At 38.2% G+C, this 17,086-nt stretch overlaps 1 protein-coding gene across 1 annotated transcript; it reads right to left on the bottom strand.

Moving 5' to 3' along the window:
* Window positions 1-4,495: 4,495 nt before the first annotated feature.
* cunh3orf14 (chromosome unknown C3orf14 homolog) lies at window positions 4,496-14,174 on the bottom strand. Its single transcript, XM_036560205.1, has 5 exons — window positions 12,922-14,174; window positions 9,741-9,864; window positions 8,454-8,522; window positions 6,639-6,821; window positions 4,496-5,036 (listed from the first exon to the last, which is right to left on the bottom strand). Exons 1-5 carry the CDS (start codon window positions 12,972-12,974, stop codon window positions 5,019-5,021), a joined length of 447 nt encoding a protein of 148 aa, XP_036416098.1. The 5' UTR covers window positions 12,975-14,174; the 3' UTR covers window positions 4,496-5,018.
* Between the last annotated feature and the right edge of the window lie 2,912 nt (window positions 14,175-17,086).

Genomic DNA, 17,086 nt, shown 5'->3' with positions numbered 1-17,086 from the left:
GGCAGCTGCCAACCAGCGCCGCTTCAACCCCGGCCATCCGGATGATCGCGTTTGTCAAGCCGCCACTCCGCGTCACCCGGCGCAGGTTTGATCATCACAATTAGGCTGGAGCCAGAGACTGCCATCTCGGTCAGCAGAGAGAGAGAGAGAGAGAGAGAGAGAGAGAGAGGGAGAGAGAGAGAGAGAGGCAGGCCATGGTGCAGCTGGAATCCAGGTGGAGGTAACTGCTGTTAAAAAGATGGAAATGTCACTGCAATTAATAGCCTCTCTGAATTCCTTCAACTATTCCTTCCATCAAAGGCAAAAGAATAACTGATCTCAAAAAGCTCTTTTGCAACTTGGCTATGTACTTTTTTAACAACCAACCCACTCAGTCACTAGAGCTCAGTAACACTGAGATTAATAACTGATCATCACTTTGATTTATCAGTCTACTCAGGCTTTAGCAGAGCTCACTAACTGCCTGTTACAACCACCCCTTTTTGTGCACACAGCTGTCTTTGCAGAAAAACCTTTGTCATTTACTGACATGAAAACAAACAGAAACAAAGTGTAGCCTCAAACTGTCAATACACAGCATACAGGTATGTAAAAAGTATGAATGTAAATAAACATGTAATTAGGTAATTAAATGGTAATTAAATGGAACACAAGTAATAACTTACATGGGTTAATAAAATATCTATCAATTTTATTCAGATTAAATGTACACTAACAGTAGGAACACAGAAATGAACACTAGAAACAAACTTCAGACTTGCATGAACTGCAGTGCTGCAGTCATCGCTGCGTGATTATTTCCTGTGTTATATACAAAACAATATTTTATACAATAAACTAGCTAATTTTGGGACATGTGCTCTGTGGTTTCATGTACTCCTGTCACTGAGTGAACCATAACAAGTCGAGTGGGTGGGGGAGGGGTTTTTGACTAGATGTGTCATTTCATTGATAGATACCAATAACAAAAGTAATGATCGCAATAGAACAATAAAAGCAATAATACACTGACACTGGAGCTCCTTTACTTCAATTATCAAAGCAAAGTGGAACATCATTTAGTTTGTTAAAAGAAGAAATATCATGAAGTCGAAATCTAGATCCTGTCTCTAATTTCAAATGTAAAGGTCAACGCCTGAGCTGGGATAGGCTCCAGCACCCCACCGCGACCCAGAAGGATAAGCGATTTAGATGATGTATGTATGTATGTAAGTCAATGCCTGGTTTCCATCGATTTTTTTCGATTTCATGCTGTGTTTAGTTATCTGTGTTTAATTAATATGCATTCATTCAAGTTCAAATGGACCAAATCACCAGATCTAACACGGGGAGTGAAGCACAAAAGCAGGCCTAATCGTGCAGCATATATCGGGCAGCTCAATTCTATAGAGTTATTATGAACATATGTCAAGTGGGTGACCTCAGGTCGCTCTTCAGAGAGACAATGGAAAAGCAATTACTGCAAACAGGGAAAGCACTCGTGGAGGATTTGCACAATGAAAGAGTCATGACCTCATCGCTAGCACAGCTCAGGTAAGGAAAAGGAGCATGGGGGGGGGGCAGCATTCCAAAACACATCTGCATATGTAACCTTTCCTTAGTTACATATAGAAAAATATAGCAATGGTGAGCAGATTATGAAAAAAGGTGCATGTGATCAGAACCTAAAATTAAAGCACTTTCATTTTACACATAGTTATATTGTTAACATTACTATATTCTGAATCAAGGTACAGTCACATGCATAATAAGCCTGTTTTGTTAAGTCAGCTTTATTTAATATGTATTACTGATTTGATACTGCACTGTTTCAAAACAGTCATTTTATTGAGCATACAAAAACAAGCCATAGTCTAATCTTCTGATCCCCAATTTCTTGAACACATGGGGATGGTCAGAATCACTGCTAGTGATACTGTACCGCCACCTTGTGGATAAACTCATTACACAAGGATCACATTTACAGTGGACAAACCTCAGAAAACAATGCTGGAACTTAAATAAAGACTAAACTACTACAATAATGTGTAGTTTTAAGATGTTACCAGTACCAGTTAGTTTGTGTTCCAACAATATGATACTGCACATACAACGGCCCCAAAAAGTATTTGGATATTTGTGCCATATGTAATGTATTATGTAAGGCCCATTTGAAAAGGTAATCTGTGTTTCACACTTTTTTGGAAATAAAATGGTTTTATATAGTATGTAAACATTCTTAAAGTTTCAAAATATACCATCTTCAGTCCATATAGTCCATGTATGGAAAGTAAAATGCAAAAACCCATTTTGAAATCACTGTTTTTGTGATGTCAGTAAAACAAACGCATTTACATATACCACCTATACAGCTTACAGTGGTTTAGCTCCGCCCACTAATGCTTAACTTATAAGAAGGGTTTCAGGATTGATATTTGAATCAGGCACAGTACAGGACTGCCAATCAGAAGAGAGATCATTTACATATCGGTTTTAAAAGGCACAGTAAAAAAACAGCCTGTTTTTAAAACTTTAAAATGATCATGTGAGAATTAATTATGATACATAATTCCACACAAATGTTATGTGGATTTTATGGGAAAAATAAAATACATGAAAAATGTGGGACGTGGGCGCTTTGTCAAACTAAGTGGTGTTTATTTTAAACAGATCATTCCTAGACTATAATTTTATTTATGGTAACATTATTTGTGTTTCATTATTGTCTGAGAGGTTTCTTTGCACGTTGGCTTCCAGAATGCCTTTGAGATCCCATAACTGAACACAAGCTCACCAACTGTACTGTAAGAAAAACAGACCTAGACTTTGCGTTTCCGACTCTGTGCTTTACAGTACAGCAGTCTGTTTGGAATTCTTTTTCCACACAAAGGGTCTAAAATCAACCATCAGTTTGAAACAAGTATATTTATTATACCATTTAAATACCAAACATTAATGAAGTAGCCTCAAGAACCATCAGTTAAATTGTTAAAATGTCCAATTTAGGGTCAGTTGCATTTCTGAACAAAATGTTACAAGAGCTGTGACGATCATTTGTTTAAACCCAATTATTTGATTTATCAACATCAACATTTACATCATCCATGAACTGGTCATACTTGGATGGCAGTTTTCCCAAAGACCATGCACATTTTAAAGCTACACTATGTAAGTTTTAGGGACGTGGACCTCTCTGGTGGAAAAGTGTGCTCATGCGGAAGAACATTTTAGGACGTTGGTTGTGCTCGGACCGCTTCCCTGAACAGATGAATCTGATGTTTGACGTTGAAAGAGCATTTAAAGAGAACTCTTCCGAGGGTATAACTGAATTATCTGCTATTTTCATCATATCTATCAGTATAATGTTGATGTTACATTTGAGATATAAACGTTGAGCCAAATCTTTTTGAGCCTGTGCATGATATTAAAATGTAAAGATGTATGACGCAGTCCGAAAAAGTTCTGCAAAATCCGACCCGATGCCTCAAACTTTTGTTCGAATAATAATTTCAGGCTTTATTTTAGGCGATTCGCAGCAGCGCACGCACACCATATTTTAGCGTGTTTTTTTTGCTCCTGACTCAGAAGCTACTTCTTTCAGTTTTAACAAATAATCTTCCAAACTGCAGCTTTAAATTCTCCTTCTGCTCTCTTTTACAGTAAGAAACAGAGCCTGATGGACAAACGCCTTTAAATGCAACGTTTAAAAAATATATATTTCTGGAATTGACCACAATAATACATCAACACTCGGTGGACTACAGTGTAAAGAGTTATTCTTGAGTTATGGAAGTGTGTACTAGAACTTTGGACCCACTACCCATGGTTTATGGGGTTTAAAGGCTTATTGCTGATTTTTTTGTTAAAGCACATCAAAATTAGTTATTCAAGTAATTGTAGAGTACTTGATTACTAATATAATAAAGTGTTTATTATACCAGGTACCTACAAAAAGTTGTGAATAACAAAATCATTTACTCTATATGGACTGAGAGAGCCCAGCTTTCTTCCTCTTAGACATCTAAAAACAAACACACCAAAAAACAAGGAATTTTTGTACTAAAAGTGCTGCAGCCCATATATATTCTCCACCCATTCACTTGTAGGTGAGTCAGCATACATTTTAGTTATATTTAATACAGGAAATACACAGGAATCGTATGGAAATCTGTTACTCACAACACCTACCACAGTAGAAGGAAATCAGCTCACCCACACACACAGCCCATATGGACTTCCCCTCGCCGTCCGCCCAGGCTGCGGATGCTGGGTCGAGGTGGCCAGAAGCTGCATTTAGGCGTAGACATGCTTCTGTATTGACACCGGCATGTCTAAAATAAGGGTTCAGTTCTACACTTCTATGTCTTAGTCACTTGGTGCTAAGAAGTCCAAGTCATACACACTTTAGCTTTTCCAGCACTACTTTAAAACTTCCACTGTAATAAATCCTGATTAAAACAGAATTATCACTACTGCATCATTAACACTGTATGGTCTTTGGAACTGTACATGCAACAGAGTTGGCAATTAACAGGAAATACATGCTTCCTGACATTTCACAGAACTGCCAAAACAGTCCTCGAGATTTCAGAGCAGAGGTGGGGAACTGAAGGCCGGAGTCCAGCACAGTTTGGTGATTTCCTTGTTCTTGCACACCAAATGAAGCCAGTAATAACTGATGAGTTTAATCCGGTGTGTCAGAACAGGAGAATCACCAAACTGTGCAAGAGAGCTGGAGCTCCCCACCATGTTTTAGAATAAGAGCACGCTACATAAGGCATGAGCAACAGACACAGAGTTTAATAAACTCACCAGCAAGTAGTTCACTATTTAAAGTATCTCTAAAGTCACAATTGAAACTAAATTATATGAAAAAATGAATAATAAACAAGTTCTATGAATAATAAAAAAGTATGTATATGTATTATTGCTTTGCATCAGGAAACTACTACAAATGGCATAGGTGCATCGATAAACCTTAAAGGAATAGCTTGGAGAAAAATACAAATTTCTTTATTTTCCACTCATCCTGAATGCAGTCAACTGGCCAAGACATGTTTGCAAACTTTTCTTCTTAAGTCTTACAACGAGAGCCGCTACACTAAAGGTGCTAAACAACACTAAAAATCAGTAGTCACCCAAACTGTTCCCACAAATACATGCCAAAATCTTCCTACATTTTTTAAAAATGATGTCAACAAGCTAAAAAGTACAAAAAGGATTTAGTAAAACGGCAGAGACAAAACATCTTTACGCTTTTACGCTAAAACTGGAACTATATTATCGTACACATTCTAGTACTATTCTGCCTTCAAACTCTGGGAGGCTGGAGCACAGGGGTGTGGTGTAAAACGTACACCACACCAACATTAGCTGCTAACAAACATCAGCAGCTCCAGTCTTAAACTAAAGATCTGGACATGAAACATCTGACCTACTGCATTTGGGATAAGTGGAAAATCATGTATGTACCTCAGAATCATGTAACTACTTCTTTAACACTCACTAAGAAAGCAAAAATGTATGATTACCTGCTTGGATATGAGTCTTTATCTTATAAACCTGCATCAATGGAGCTTCAGTGAGCCAGAATCAAACCTGAGTTGTGGTGTGTGAAGCTGTAGCATGTTAAGCTACTGCTACCTGCTACTAGGACAGCTCGACACACCATATTTGACAGTTTATTAAATAGACGTGGAACATAAATTTAACACAGTCATATTTCCAAATTTCAACAGTTCGTTAATTTATCCATTTTAGCTAACATGTAACTGCTCTGTAAGCACAGACACATTCTGTGGCTGTAAGCACATTTCTTTGTCGCTGCATTGTAATATTCCCATCAGCATATTGTAGTATATTAGGCTGTGACTTTATTCATGATATACTATATGCTACGTATGTGCAGCATAAATTGTTTTTTTTATTAATTTACTGAGAAAGTATTGTTTCCGATGGACAAATGTGAACTTCACACTATGGTAATACATTTAACACAAAAATACATTTAACACAAAAATAATGAGTCATGCAAGAAACCACATGTGTGCAGGGAATTGTGTGCAACTCAACTGATCCAAAATATTGGAAAACGACACACTAAAAAAAATAAACGAAATGTTAAAAATCCAGGGGCGGCACGGTGGCGCAGTGGGTGGCGCTGTTGCCTCACAGCAAGAATGGCCTGGGTTCAATTCCCGGCCGGGCGACCAGGGTCATTTCTGTGCGAAGTTTGCCTGTTCTCCCTGTGTCTATGTGGGTTTCCTCCGGGTACTCCGGTTTCCTCCCACAGTCCAAAAACATGCAGCCAGGCCAATTGGACATGCTAAATTGCCCCTAGGTGTGTGTGTGAATGTGTATGTCTGTCTGTCTGCCCTGCTATGGACTGGCGACCTGTCCAGGGTGTATCCTGCCTTCCGCTCAATGACAGCTGGGATAGGCTCTAGCACCCCACCGCAACCCCGAAGGATAAGAGGTTTAGATGATATGTGTGTGTGTGTTAAAAATCCAGAGTAAATATATGAATATTGTGTGGCCATTTGACTCAATCCGCCCCAGATATGATGAGCTGTGCATCTCAAATTCATAAGTGTATGAGGCCTCAGCAGACAACTCCCCTCCTTTAGGACCAACTAGCGCTATAGGCTTTGTCACACATCAGCTCTGGGTTTGGGCCGAGGGGGCTTGCCCTTGTTCCGTGCAGGCGAGGAGTCTTGCCGAGTACCTTTCTGTCCCTGGGGTCCTCGCAATTGCCCCGCTTCAGTCATGGGTGCTGGACCCTTCCCCAGCAAGTAGCTTTCCCATTCCGGAAGGTCCCGTTCCACAGAGGCCCAGTAACGAGTCTGAAATACACAGTGTGTAAAAAATGATAAGACTGATTTTATTAAACAGATCTAAAATCAGATCTAAAAGGTCATTAGGAAATACTCTAGAGTTAGTGCACACATGGTTGCACAAATCAACTCAATTCTGTATGACTATGCCAAGTTATGAAAAACAAAACAACTACAATGTTACAGTTAGGCCAAACTATTTTCAATATTTGCGGCATTAATTGGATTTTCTTTGTTTTGGGGTGGCGTGTAGGGAGCAATAAAACTGTAGACATTTGTGATTGTGAACCTCATATATTTTCCAACATGTTTTGAATGTACCTGATAAAAAACAAGGGAGAAAAACATGAGAAATTAAGTACAACTCTGAGAAACCAGAACAAACAGATTTAGTTTACTTCTGTTTCCATTTTTTTATAATATTATATTCACATATTTCAACAGTCAAATATTCAGAAAAGATGAGGAAAATAAATAAACATCCCGTCATAAAAATGTTTAGCACAATATTTTTTTATCGTAAAATAAATGAGATTATTATTATATTGTTTATTTCAATTATATTGGTTACAGCGCTGGCCAATATGATAATCTCTGCATTATCCATGGCTTCCCAGCATGTAGCACAAAAGACACTTGAAATAACTGTGAAGTCATTTATATGAATTATATACCATTTATTTATTTATATGATCCACACTTAATGTTGATGTACTAAAGTGATCAGATAAAACTACAGGCAAATACAGTAATGCTTGGGTGAATTTGGGAATGCAAATTCCTAGCGGGACAGCTTAATGGAAGAATTGCTTGTTGCTTGACATTAATAATAAATTAATTTATACATTACATACATAATTTATACATCATTTAAACTAATCAAATTAATCAATCACCCATTGCAGAACTGACTCTGTGTGTTTTTCCTTTCTTTCCTTTGCCGAGTTGAACAGCTGCCCATCTTGTGCGTTCTGATGCTGCTGCCTCTTCTGCCTTGATCGGGTGCCACTGCTCGCCGTGCAAACCTCACCCTCACAACCTGACCCCACTGATGCTGCTGCTGCTGCATGAACTAAACTATTCAAATTAATTGTTTGCTCCACCTCTTTCCCTGTTTTTGTACTACAATACTTTACACTAACAATGTTTACTATCCGGTGTCGACCAGAGGAGGATGGGTTCCCTTTCTGAGTCTTGGTTCCTCTCGAGGTTTCTTCCTGTTTCTTAGGGAGTTTTTCCTTGCCACTGTCGCCACTGGCTTGCTCATGGGGGCTTGGACCCGGATTTCTTTTTGTAATGCTCATTTCCTTGTAAAGCTGCTTTGTGACAACACCTGTTGTAAAAAGCGCTATATAAATAAACTTTACTTACTATTCTGTTATACAGCACATTTGAGTGTTTTATCATATTGTATTTTGTCACTGTTTCGCATTGTGCCTGACAATACCCCTTGATCTCTCATGGCTTATTGCTTTATATCTTACGCTGGACAGAATGTTAATTAGCTGGTGAATGTCAAACACCACATTGTAATATCACATTATTCTCAGGGTACAAATAGGTTGCTCTTATTGTGTTTGACTGTATAAAGTCACTATTTTGACTTATGCTTAATCTGAAACAACGAGCAAGGCACAATACCTGAAGGTTAAGGACATCAGGATGCAGGAGCGGTCGTGTTCGAAGACAGTTTTCTACTTTCTGGAAATCCTGAAAAAAAAAACAGTGGAACATATATTTGTACAGTGGATCCAACATATTCAACAGATCCCTCGTATTATTCAATGTTTGCATAATATGGTGTGAAACACCACTTCCTGTAGCATGTTTAAAGATGCCATTTATCTCTTTTAAATTATGGCACAGCTTCTTCTTTCTTGAAGTGCTGGAGACAGTAATGACATATAATATTCTCTCAGATTCAAACATTCAAGAAATATTTCAGTGTTTTTCAACCTAATCTCTAACTGCCACAACTGCAGCGTTCTGTCTATTATTACAAAGGATGAAAAACAATGAAAAAACACATTTATAATTCAAGCTGTCTGGCAGTTGCTGAATTCTATCACTAGAACACTTATGTGTACATTATTGCACAACTTCTACAAACTTCATAAATTCTTCAGTCAAAAGTATCTGTAAATTGTAAATGTGACTACATCCCCAGGAGGCAGAATTTGTGGAAATGAGTTAAACATATTGGTGTGGGTGGGGTTTTTATAGTCTCCTTCCTCATGGAATACCAGAAAATCTCAGGGAAAGTGAAAGTAACCAGAACTGCCTATTTACTGTTGCTTTAGTGCTTGAAAGCTAAAGTGTAATGAGAACTGCTTTGATAAGAAATTCTCTCATGACTGCCTGTATTTTTATTGTGTAGCAGTTTTGAATTTACAAAATATAGTCACATTTATCCATGCAATTCAGTGACTGACCATTAACTTCTATTATGAGTGATTTTCAAGTTCTTTTCTAAGTGCAGGGAAACTCACTGACTGTATGATACAGATGTAGCAGATTGAGATTAGGTTGAAAAACTGATATTAGGTAGAAAAACTGTAATATTCCTTTAAATCAATCATTTAAACTGATCAGCCTTTTAGTTCTGTTTGCAACTAATAGTGGGCTTATAATAGTGTGCTTCACTCTTATTCCTGTGGAGTTATTTCCTAACAGCTGATTCATGTCAGCAGCTAATTATCAAGCCCTTCATGAGCCGAATCAAGTGTCATAACAAGGAAAATAGCAAACTGTGCAGTGAATAGAGTGAATGTAAAAAGACTCAGGAGTCTTTATGTGGAAATGAACTACTAATGATTGTGAAAAGCCTCAGCCACTTTAGTTGCAGTTACTGAGCATATATTTCAGTATATCATTACAATGAAGGAGCTTCTCTGAACAGGTATTTAATATACTTTAAAAACATTGTACCTCCAATAATTTCATGTTCCTTTCATGTGCCGCTTCAGACATCATGCCCTGCTGCTTTTTCTTGGCTTTCTGCTGTTCATAGCAAATCTCCATCTGTTGCAGTAAAAGAGCTCTCCTCCCCAAACTGCAAGACAGAAACGCCACAAGACAGTCAGAAGGTGACGTGGATCCACTTTTAGCCAAAAACTTTTTGCAACTGACTGAACTGAGGGCAAAACAAGCATGCTTCCCTAAGAATTTAGGATAGAAATGAACTAAAAAGAACAAAAACGTATTGCTATGATTTAGATGTAATAAAATAAGCAAACCATATACAAGAAAATAAGCACATTATAGACATTCTTCCATAATTTTTAACTACAATAACTTAGTTCCAGTGCAAAACTATTATAAGAGCACATGTCCAATAAGCAGTGCATTACGGCATGGCACTTACAAATACAGAACAAGTACCAATGTCTGTTTCGCACTACATAATAATACCTGTGAAACTAGATAGGATTCTCTGGAAGTTGTGTTATGGTCACATGATTTTCCAAGCTACACTATTATTAACAATAAATATAAACATTAAAAAAAACAATTGATTAGCTTTATTTTCTATTTACCTTCTACTTTAGCATTGAGTTTCAATTGAAAAGCCACAGATAGTAATTCTGGCCAACCAGTGTTTTCAGAAATGGTGGTTGTTTGACCTCAATAATGGATACATTACTGGAGTGAAGACACATCATGATTCTATGATGATTGCATTTGACCAAACAGTGGTCTGCAAAATTCATGACCCCATATTTGTAACTGTTCTGCATTGTACTGTGGAAAACTGCCATAAAAGAAGCAAAATTATGACTACACACATTTTGGTTGATTGACTACTCTCTTAAAAAAGGGACTTCTTCATAGGTTCTTCAGTAAAAGTGACAGTTATAGAACCTGACAACTCAAAGAACCCTGTGAATATTTGATGGAGAAACTGCTGTACATAGTTCTTTAAAGAATCTTTTAAAATTAGTTTTATACAGCACCAAACAGGGATTCACAGGACCTTTTTTGCTTTTGGTATTGCATATAATCCTTTTCGCTAAGAGAGTACATTTGGGTTTAGGGAAAATCTGATTCGATTCTTGGTCAAATCATCCCTTTAACAGTTCCAGTTCAAGTCCTTAATTACTTGGCAACTGGTGTAGCACAGTGTTTCCTAATGCTGCTCCTGGCGAACCACAGCACTGCACAATTTCGCTATTCCCTGCCCGACCCACTTGATCCAGCTCATGAAGGGCTTCATGTTGATGATATATAAAAGGGGTGTCCAATCTAATCTACAAACGGCCGGTGTGGCTGCAGGTTTTCATTACAACAAAGCAGGAGCTCACGTGATTGTCTGAAGTCGTTGACTGACCAACTGATTAAACAAACAGAATCAGCTGAAGTTCTGCTTATTTGGAATGAAAACCTGCAGCCACACCAGCCCTTTGTGGATAAGACTGGACATCCCTGACATATATCTATGGTTGATGAGCTGGATCAGGGTGCTGAATCAAGGAACACTTTAAACTGTGCAGGAGCAGAAAACACTGGTGACACTAAGGCTGAATCTCAAATGGTTCCCTACTTCTGGTGTAGTGCACTACATAAGTCATGAAAAACAGCTTCTACTGGAGCTGGGCAATAGGACAATGGTTATCGCTACCGTGATAAAGTACATCACTACTTTCCAACTGCATGTTTGATTAAAAAGACAGTATAACTAGTCCTGTTTAATTGGATTTAGTGCAGTGCAGTTTGTGAAATGAGGAATACAAGTAATTGGATTCAAAGTTTTTGACAGTATTGTAGTGTGGAGGGTGTACAGAAGACGTTTCGACAGCTCAAACTTTGTGTCTATAGCAAAGCCTTATTTTTCAACTGACTTAGAAGCCAGAGCACAAGAAAGGGAAAGTCCTGCTGCAGAATACCGTTTGGGGCTATGAATGAGTGAACAAACTTTGGTGATGGCAACTCCTAAATGACACTCCTAAAACACAGTACCCCCCGAACCTGCTCAAAAGTTCACATATTCCTGTAAACATTAATGTGGATTGCTTAACAATGCAACCGAAAACCTTCTACTTACTGTGTTTAAAACTAAATACAGCCCAGCTAAGCATGAACAAAGCATCATGGGAAACCAGGCGTTCTCTAATGCCACAGTATTTTTTGAAAATCTGCATTACTTTGTCTGTTCTAACTTATCAGATGTCAGTAAAAATAAATATTGTATATCGTACAAAACAAGTAACGTGATAATGTTTTGCCATTTTGCCCAGCTCTAGCTTCTACACTCAAAAAGTGTATTATATTTTGACCAGAAACTGTTTATAATAGGCTTTTAGCCACACAACTTCTTATATAACACTAACAGCACTGTTTGGGCATTTCTTGACCTGTGCAGTGAGCTATATATGTATGAAAGTAGGGAACCATTTGAGATTCAGCCTGTAAACCTCTGACATACAAAGGACCACATAAACTGCATTTGCGCTGATTTTGTTGTTCATTTGGTTTCCACAGGCAGTATTGATCACTGTCCATCACTACACTGTATATGTCTTTTCATTGGCATGTTTCACACACGTTGCTGAACACTACACACCTTCTTTGCATGGTGAAGTGATTCTTCAGATTGATGGAGAATGTATATGGTTCTATATAGAACTTTTTTGGAAATGGCTCTATATAGCACCAGAAAGGGTTCTGCTATGGTCACAATGCCAAGCTTATAATAATAGAAGAACCCTTTTTGGTGCTATATAGAACCATATACATTTACATTCTTCACCAATCTGAAGAACCATTTTCCTATGTGTTCTTTGCAAAGTAAAATGGTTCTTCAGATTGGTGGAGAACGTGAATGTATATGGTTCTACAGAGCACCAAAAAGAGTTTAATCATGCAAAAAAATGGGTCTATAACCTACAGAATGTAGAACGTATAGTTCTATAGAGAACCATTGCTTTTACTAAAGAACCTTTGAAGAACCATATTTTTTAAGTGTGTACTTGTAACTAACTCCAGTTATGACCTGCGATTTTGTTTTAGTGTCAATACGATTCCGGGGTTTACAGGTTTATCAGTAAGTTAAGCTAAGTTAACCTAGCTAGGTTAACATTACTGGGTCCGCAAGGCAAAACGCAGGACTTACATCTCCTCGTGTTTCTTGCTGAGTTGAACCTCGTCATAGGGGTTAGAGGCCATTCGGATGTTGAGAAAACTAGAAGATTTTATAAGAGAATAAACTCTTTTGGACAGTAATTATTCTTTTCCCATGACTTTCCTTCTGGCTAGCAAACGACGGCCTGTTTACTGTTTAAAGCCGGGCTTTCTCCTCCTCTCCCGGCTCGTTTCAGAGCTCAACAAACCAGCACCAGCGGCTAAATATATTTAGCTACGTCCTCTTGGTAGAAAGTCGTGTACTGAAATGTAACATACGGACTGGACGATACTCCAAAACTACCTGGCTCAAAGAATGAGGCATGTTTTTCCAGAAGCGCAGACCCTTAACTTAGCCTACCGCTACTGAAAGCCTCGCCCGTATCCATGGCTACACTAATCCAGCGCGATCATTGGCTTATAGCGGATCAGCTGGTAGACGGGGGATGGGTATTAACAGATGTGAAAGGGAGCCATCTGCTGGTAAGACCAGGGAAAGACAATGCTATTTTTTTCCTTTTTTCCATGATTTTATTCCCCGTGAAAGTACACCTAAGAAAAAATTAGACTTTAGAGTTTAGTTAAGATTCACATCGAAAGTTAAGATGAAGTTTTTAAGTTAAGTTTTATGAAAACAGATTAATTTCAAAGCAATTTTCTTCAATTCTGCTCAAAATTGATTCTGCACTGTCCATTATGAAGTCTATCACAATATCAGAGTAGAATACAGTACTCGAAATATTCTGAAAGGTCACAATAACACGACCAAAAACACTTTATAACATCTCTTCTGTTTGGTTTCCTCTCACTTCCATGATCCTCAGTGAGCCAGTGCCGTTTTTTAGCAGCAGATGGCAGAATAAGCTTGAAAACGGCATTGTGGAGCTCCTCTGCTCTGTGCACCAACAAACTGAGAACATTCTTTAGTCTGTCGGCCTTTAAGTATGCTCAGAGTCATTGAAGAGTAATTAAAGTCATTTTAAAAAATTGCATTTGGTTTGAATAGTCGATACATATTCATTCAGCTGGACTATAAATTCCATGGGCATGCCTAAGCAACAACATGAACCTGCTGTGAGAAATAAAAGAGGCCAGAATCAAACTTTAAATAGATAATGACTATATTCAGAACAAACATATAAGAAATAGTTATTTGCCAAAAAAGAAAGAAAACACTGTGTGCAGGAATATATCAAAAAGTATATTTAAAAAAGAGTCTAAATTTGTTCGAAGTAGACTGCCTGCTTGTCACAATAGTGAGAAAATATGTTTTTTGCAAAAGTTTGGGTACCCCAGGCAAATTACATTTTGTTAATTAGTTGTTAATATAAATAAGGTAACACATCCTGCACAGAGAACACAATTCTGCACATTTGAATGCACACTGAATGTAACATACGGGGGAATAATAAAACATGATAACAGTGTGCCCAGGGGTACTCAGCTATATAAGTTATACGGCTGTATAGGTAAGACAGAAAAGCTATGAGAAAAGCACAGAAAAGAAACTGGCTGTTCTCTTCAGATGTGAGATGTGAGAAGTGTTACCAATATGTACCTCACTCTCTCTCTCTCTCTCTCTCTCTCTCTCTCTCTCTCTCTCTCTCACTCTCTCTCTCTCTCTCCCCCTCTCTAGAGGTCATTCCGAATGTCATATGCAGCATCGTATTTTCAATTTTCAGGTGTTTGTTATCATTCATCACACTGAAAGTCTGCACTGTGTAGAGGCCCACAGGGATCAGAATCAGATCTGCCTTTTAGAGTCCCACTTCATCAATCTGTGGAGTGGTGGGACACCTGCACACACACACATACCCCATCTAGTACACACACACACACACACACACACACACACACACACACACACACCTCAACTTGTACACACACACACACATACACACACACACACATACCTCAATTTGCACACACACACACACACACACACACACATACCTGTCTACATTTGTATATGCACACACACAAAAATATACCTGTCTACATTTGTATACACACACACACACACACACACACGTACACAAACACACAAAAACATACATCCCTCCAGCTGCATACACACACACACACACACACACACACACACACACACACACACACGAAAACATAGATGCTTCTATTTGTTTGCAACAATGGCTGGAGCATGGGAATCACACTGGAGCCCAGGGGCCCTTGGCAACCAGGACCCCCCTAAAATCTTTATTGGGCCCTTCATATAGATTTTGATACAAATTTAAACTCATATTCTTAATGACACACCTGTTAGCTTCTATCAACACTGCACAGACAGCCCTGATTTCTGTTTATCTCCCTCTTATTCAAAATTCATCTCATTTGCAGTAACCATTTTCAAAGAACAGCGAGTAAACAAGCAAATTAAATTTTTTATGTACTGATAGTAATTTTCGTATGGGGGGCATTTTATTTGCAATGGGGCTCATAAAATCCAAGTTGTGCCACTGGTATATACACACACACACACACACACACACACACAAAAACATACATGCTTCCATTTGCTTCCAGCCTCTTAACAACTAGGCTACTGTAAATGTGTTCATTTTTTAACTAAATGTATGCAGTATTATTTTGGAAATACCTCCCATAGTTTAATTCATTTCTACTCAAAACAGATATTCAAAACAGAGTTCATTTTCAGGCCTCAATGTTGCTGAATGTGTTTGAGGTTATTTGGATTGTGAGAAGCAGAAAGTGCAACCAACTTCTAGGACTGAACTTTGGAAGTGTGAAAAATATCCCTGCAGATTTCTTTGAAAAACTGAAAGCAAGGCACCTGAAAAGAATGGAAGCTACAACAAAGGTAAAGGGGGGAACACAAAATACTGGAAAAGCAAATAAGAAATTTAGAAATGTAATACTATCTTAAGTTATCAAGGCTCCTAATATGTTTAATACTATCTTAAGTTATCAAGGCTCCCTGCTGTTTCTCCTTACGCCAAAAGGAATAACTTGTATTTAACGGCTGTTTTGACTGGAAACGAAATAAATGAGGGGTGTTTTCTGAGTTGCACAGTACTATACATGGTGGTAATGATATTTTTAAATGATGTGGAATCATTATTACAATATTACTCATGGAAAGTGCTTAGGCATGCTGATAAAGAGAGAGAGAGGGGGAAGGAGAGAAAGTGAGTGATTGATTATTCTGTGATCTTCTGCCTTTGTGGTTTGATTAAAGCCTCTATGATTTATCAGCTCGCAGCATTGTTATGCTATGTACAGTAGCTCTCTGAGTGTGTGCGTACGCGTGTGGAGGTATAATGAGTTTTACACATTACACCGAGGATAAAATACAACATCTGAAGCCCTGCCAACTGTACTGGAATAAACACGGCAACTCTCTCCACAGCTCTCTCTCCCTCTCTCTCTCACTCCATACTGACACTTGTATTAAAATAGGACTCCTCCCCCGTCGTGCATTAGACACATATTAGATTATTTAGCGCTTGATGGATGTGTTTACTTCAACGTGTGAATGCCTGCAGTGTTTTCAGGGTGCACCAGTAAATCTGCCTGATTGGCTGTTAAAGCGTTCCTCATTGATGGTGAAATTGCTATTGCTTCTTTGGCACAGATTCACGTGGCAAGCGTCTGCCATCACGTAATGTCTGTCATTTAATAACTACTAGTGATTTTTAATCTGATTTTAAAGGGCATAAATAGAACAAAACTTTCCTCACCTGTTTTTTTTTAAATAAGGACGTTTGATGTAATGTGTAAACCCTGGTAAAAGCTTCAGAGCATATCATTCATTTCCTAATCCATATGACCTAAATATGTAATTTACTTTGAATGTATTGTTTTTGTGATGTCACGAAAACAAATATACTTCATATATCCACCTATCCAGCCTGCAGCAGTTTAGTTCCACCCATTCACACAGGTGTTAAAAAAGGTGGAAAGAAGTGGGAGAGTGCATGCGCATGTTCACCTAAAGGGGTACTCAGCATCTTTGTCCTATGGTGAAACATTTCTATCCTGATGGGAGTGATCCCTTCCAGGAAGACCCCCAGGAGTACCCCCATCCACATGGTACATAGGGTCAATAAATACTAGGTATGAAAATCATGTAAATTATATGATATGACCTCAACTCACTTGAACAAATAAGGGAGGTTTGG

The sequence above is a fragment of the Colossoma macropomum genome, unplaced genomic scaffold, assembly GCF_904425465.1.
Source record: "Colossoma macropomum unplaced genomic scaffold, Colossoma_macropomum, whole genome shotgun sequence".
Taxonomy (NCBI): Eukaryota; Metazoa; Chordata; class Actinopteri; order Characiformes; family Serrasalmidae; genus Colossoma; species Colossoma macropomum.
This window is presented reverse-complemented; position numbering and strand designations above follow the sequence as displayed.

Bases quoted from the DNA above. Each gene is read 5' to 3' on its own strand.
- cunh3orf14 (XM_036560205.1), bottom strand. From the start codon at position 12,974: ATGGCCTCTAACCCCTATGACGAGGTTCAACTCAGCAAGAAACACGAG. The intron at 9,865-12,921 runs GTAAGTCCTGCG...TCTGTCTTGCAG, and splicing joins AGCAAGAAACACGAGGAGAT to TTTGGGGAGGAGAGCTCTTT. The intron at 8,523-9,740 runs GTACAATGTTTT...TTTTTTTTTCAG, and splicing joins GGAACATGAAATTATTGGAG to GATTTCCAGAAAGTAGAAAA.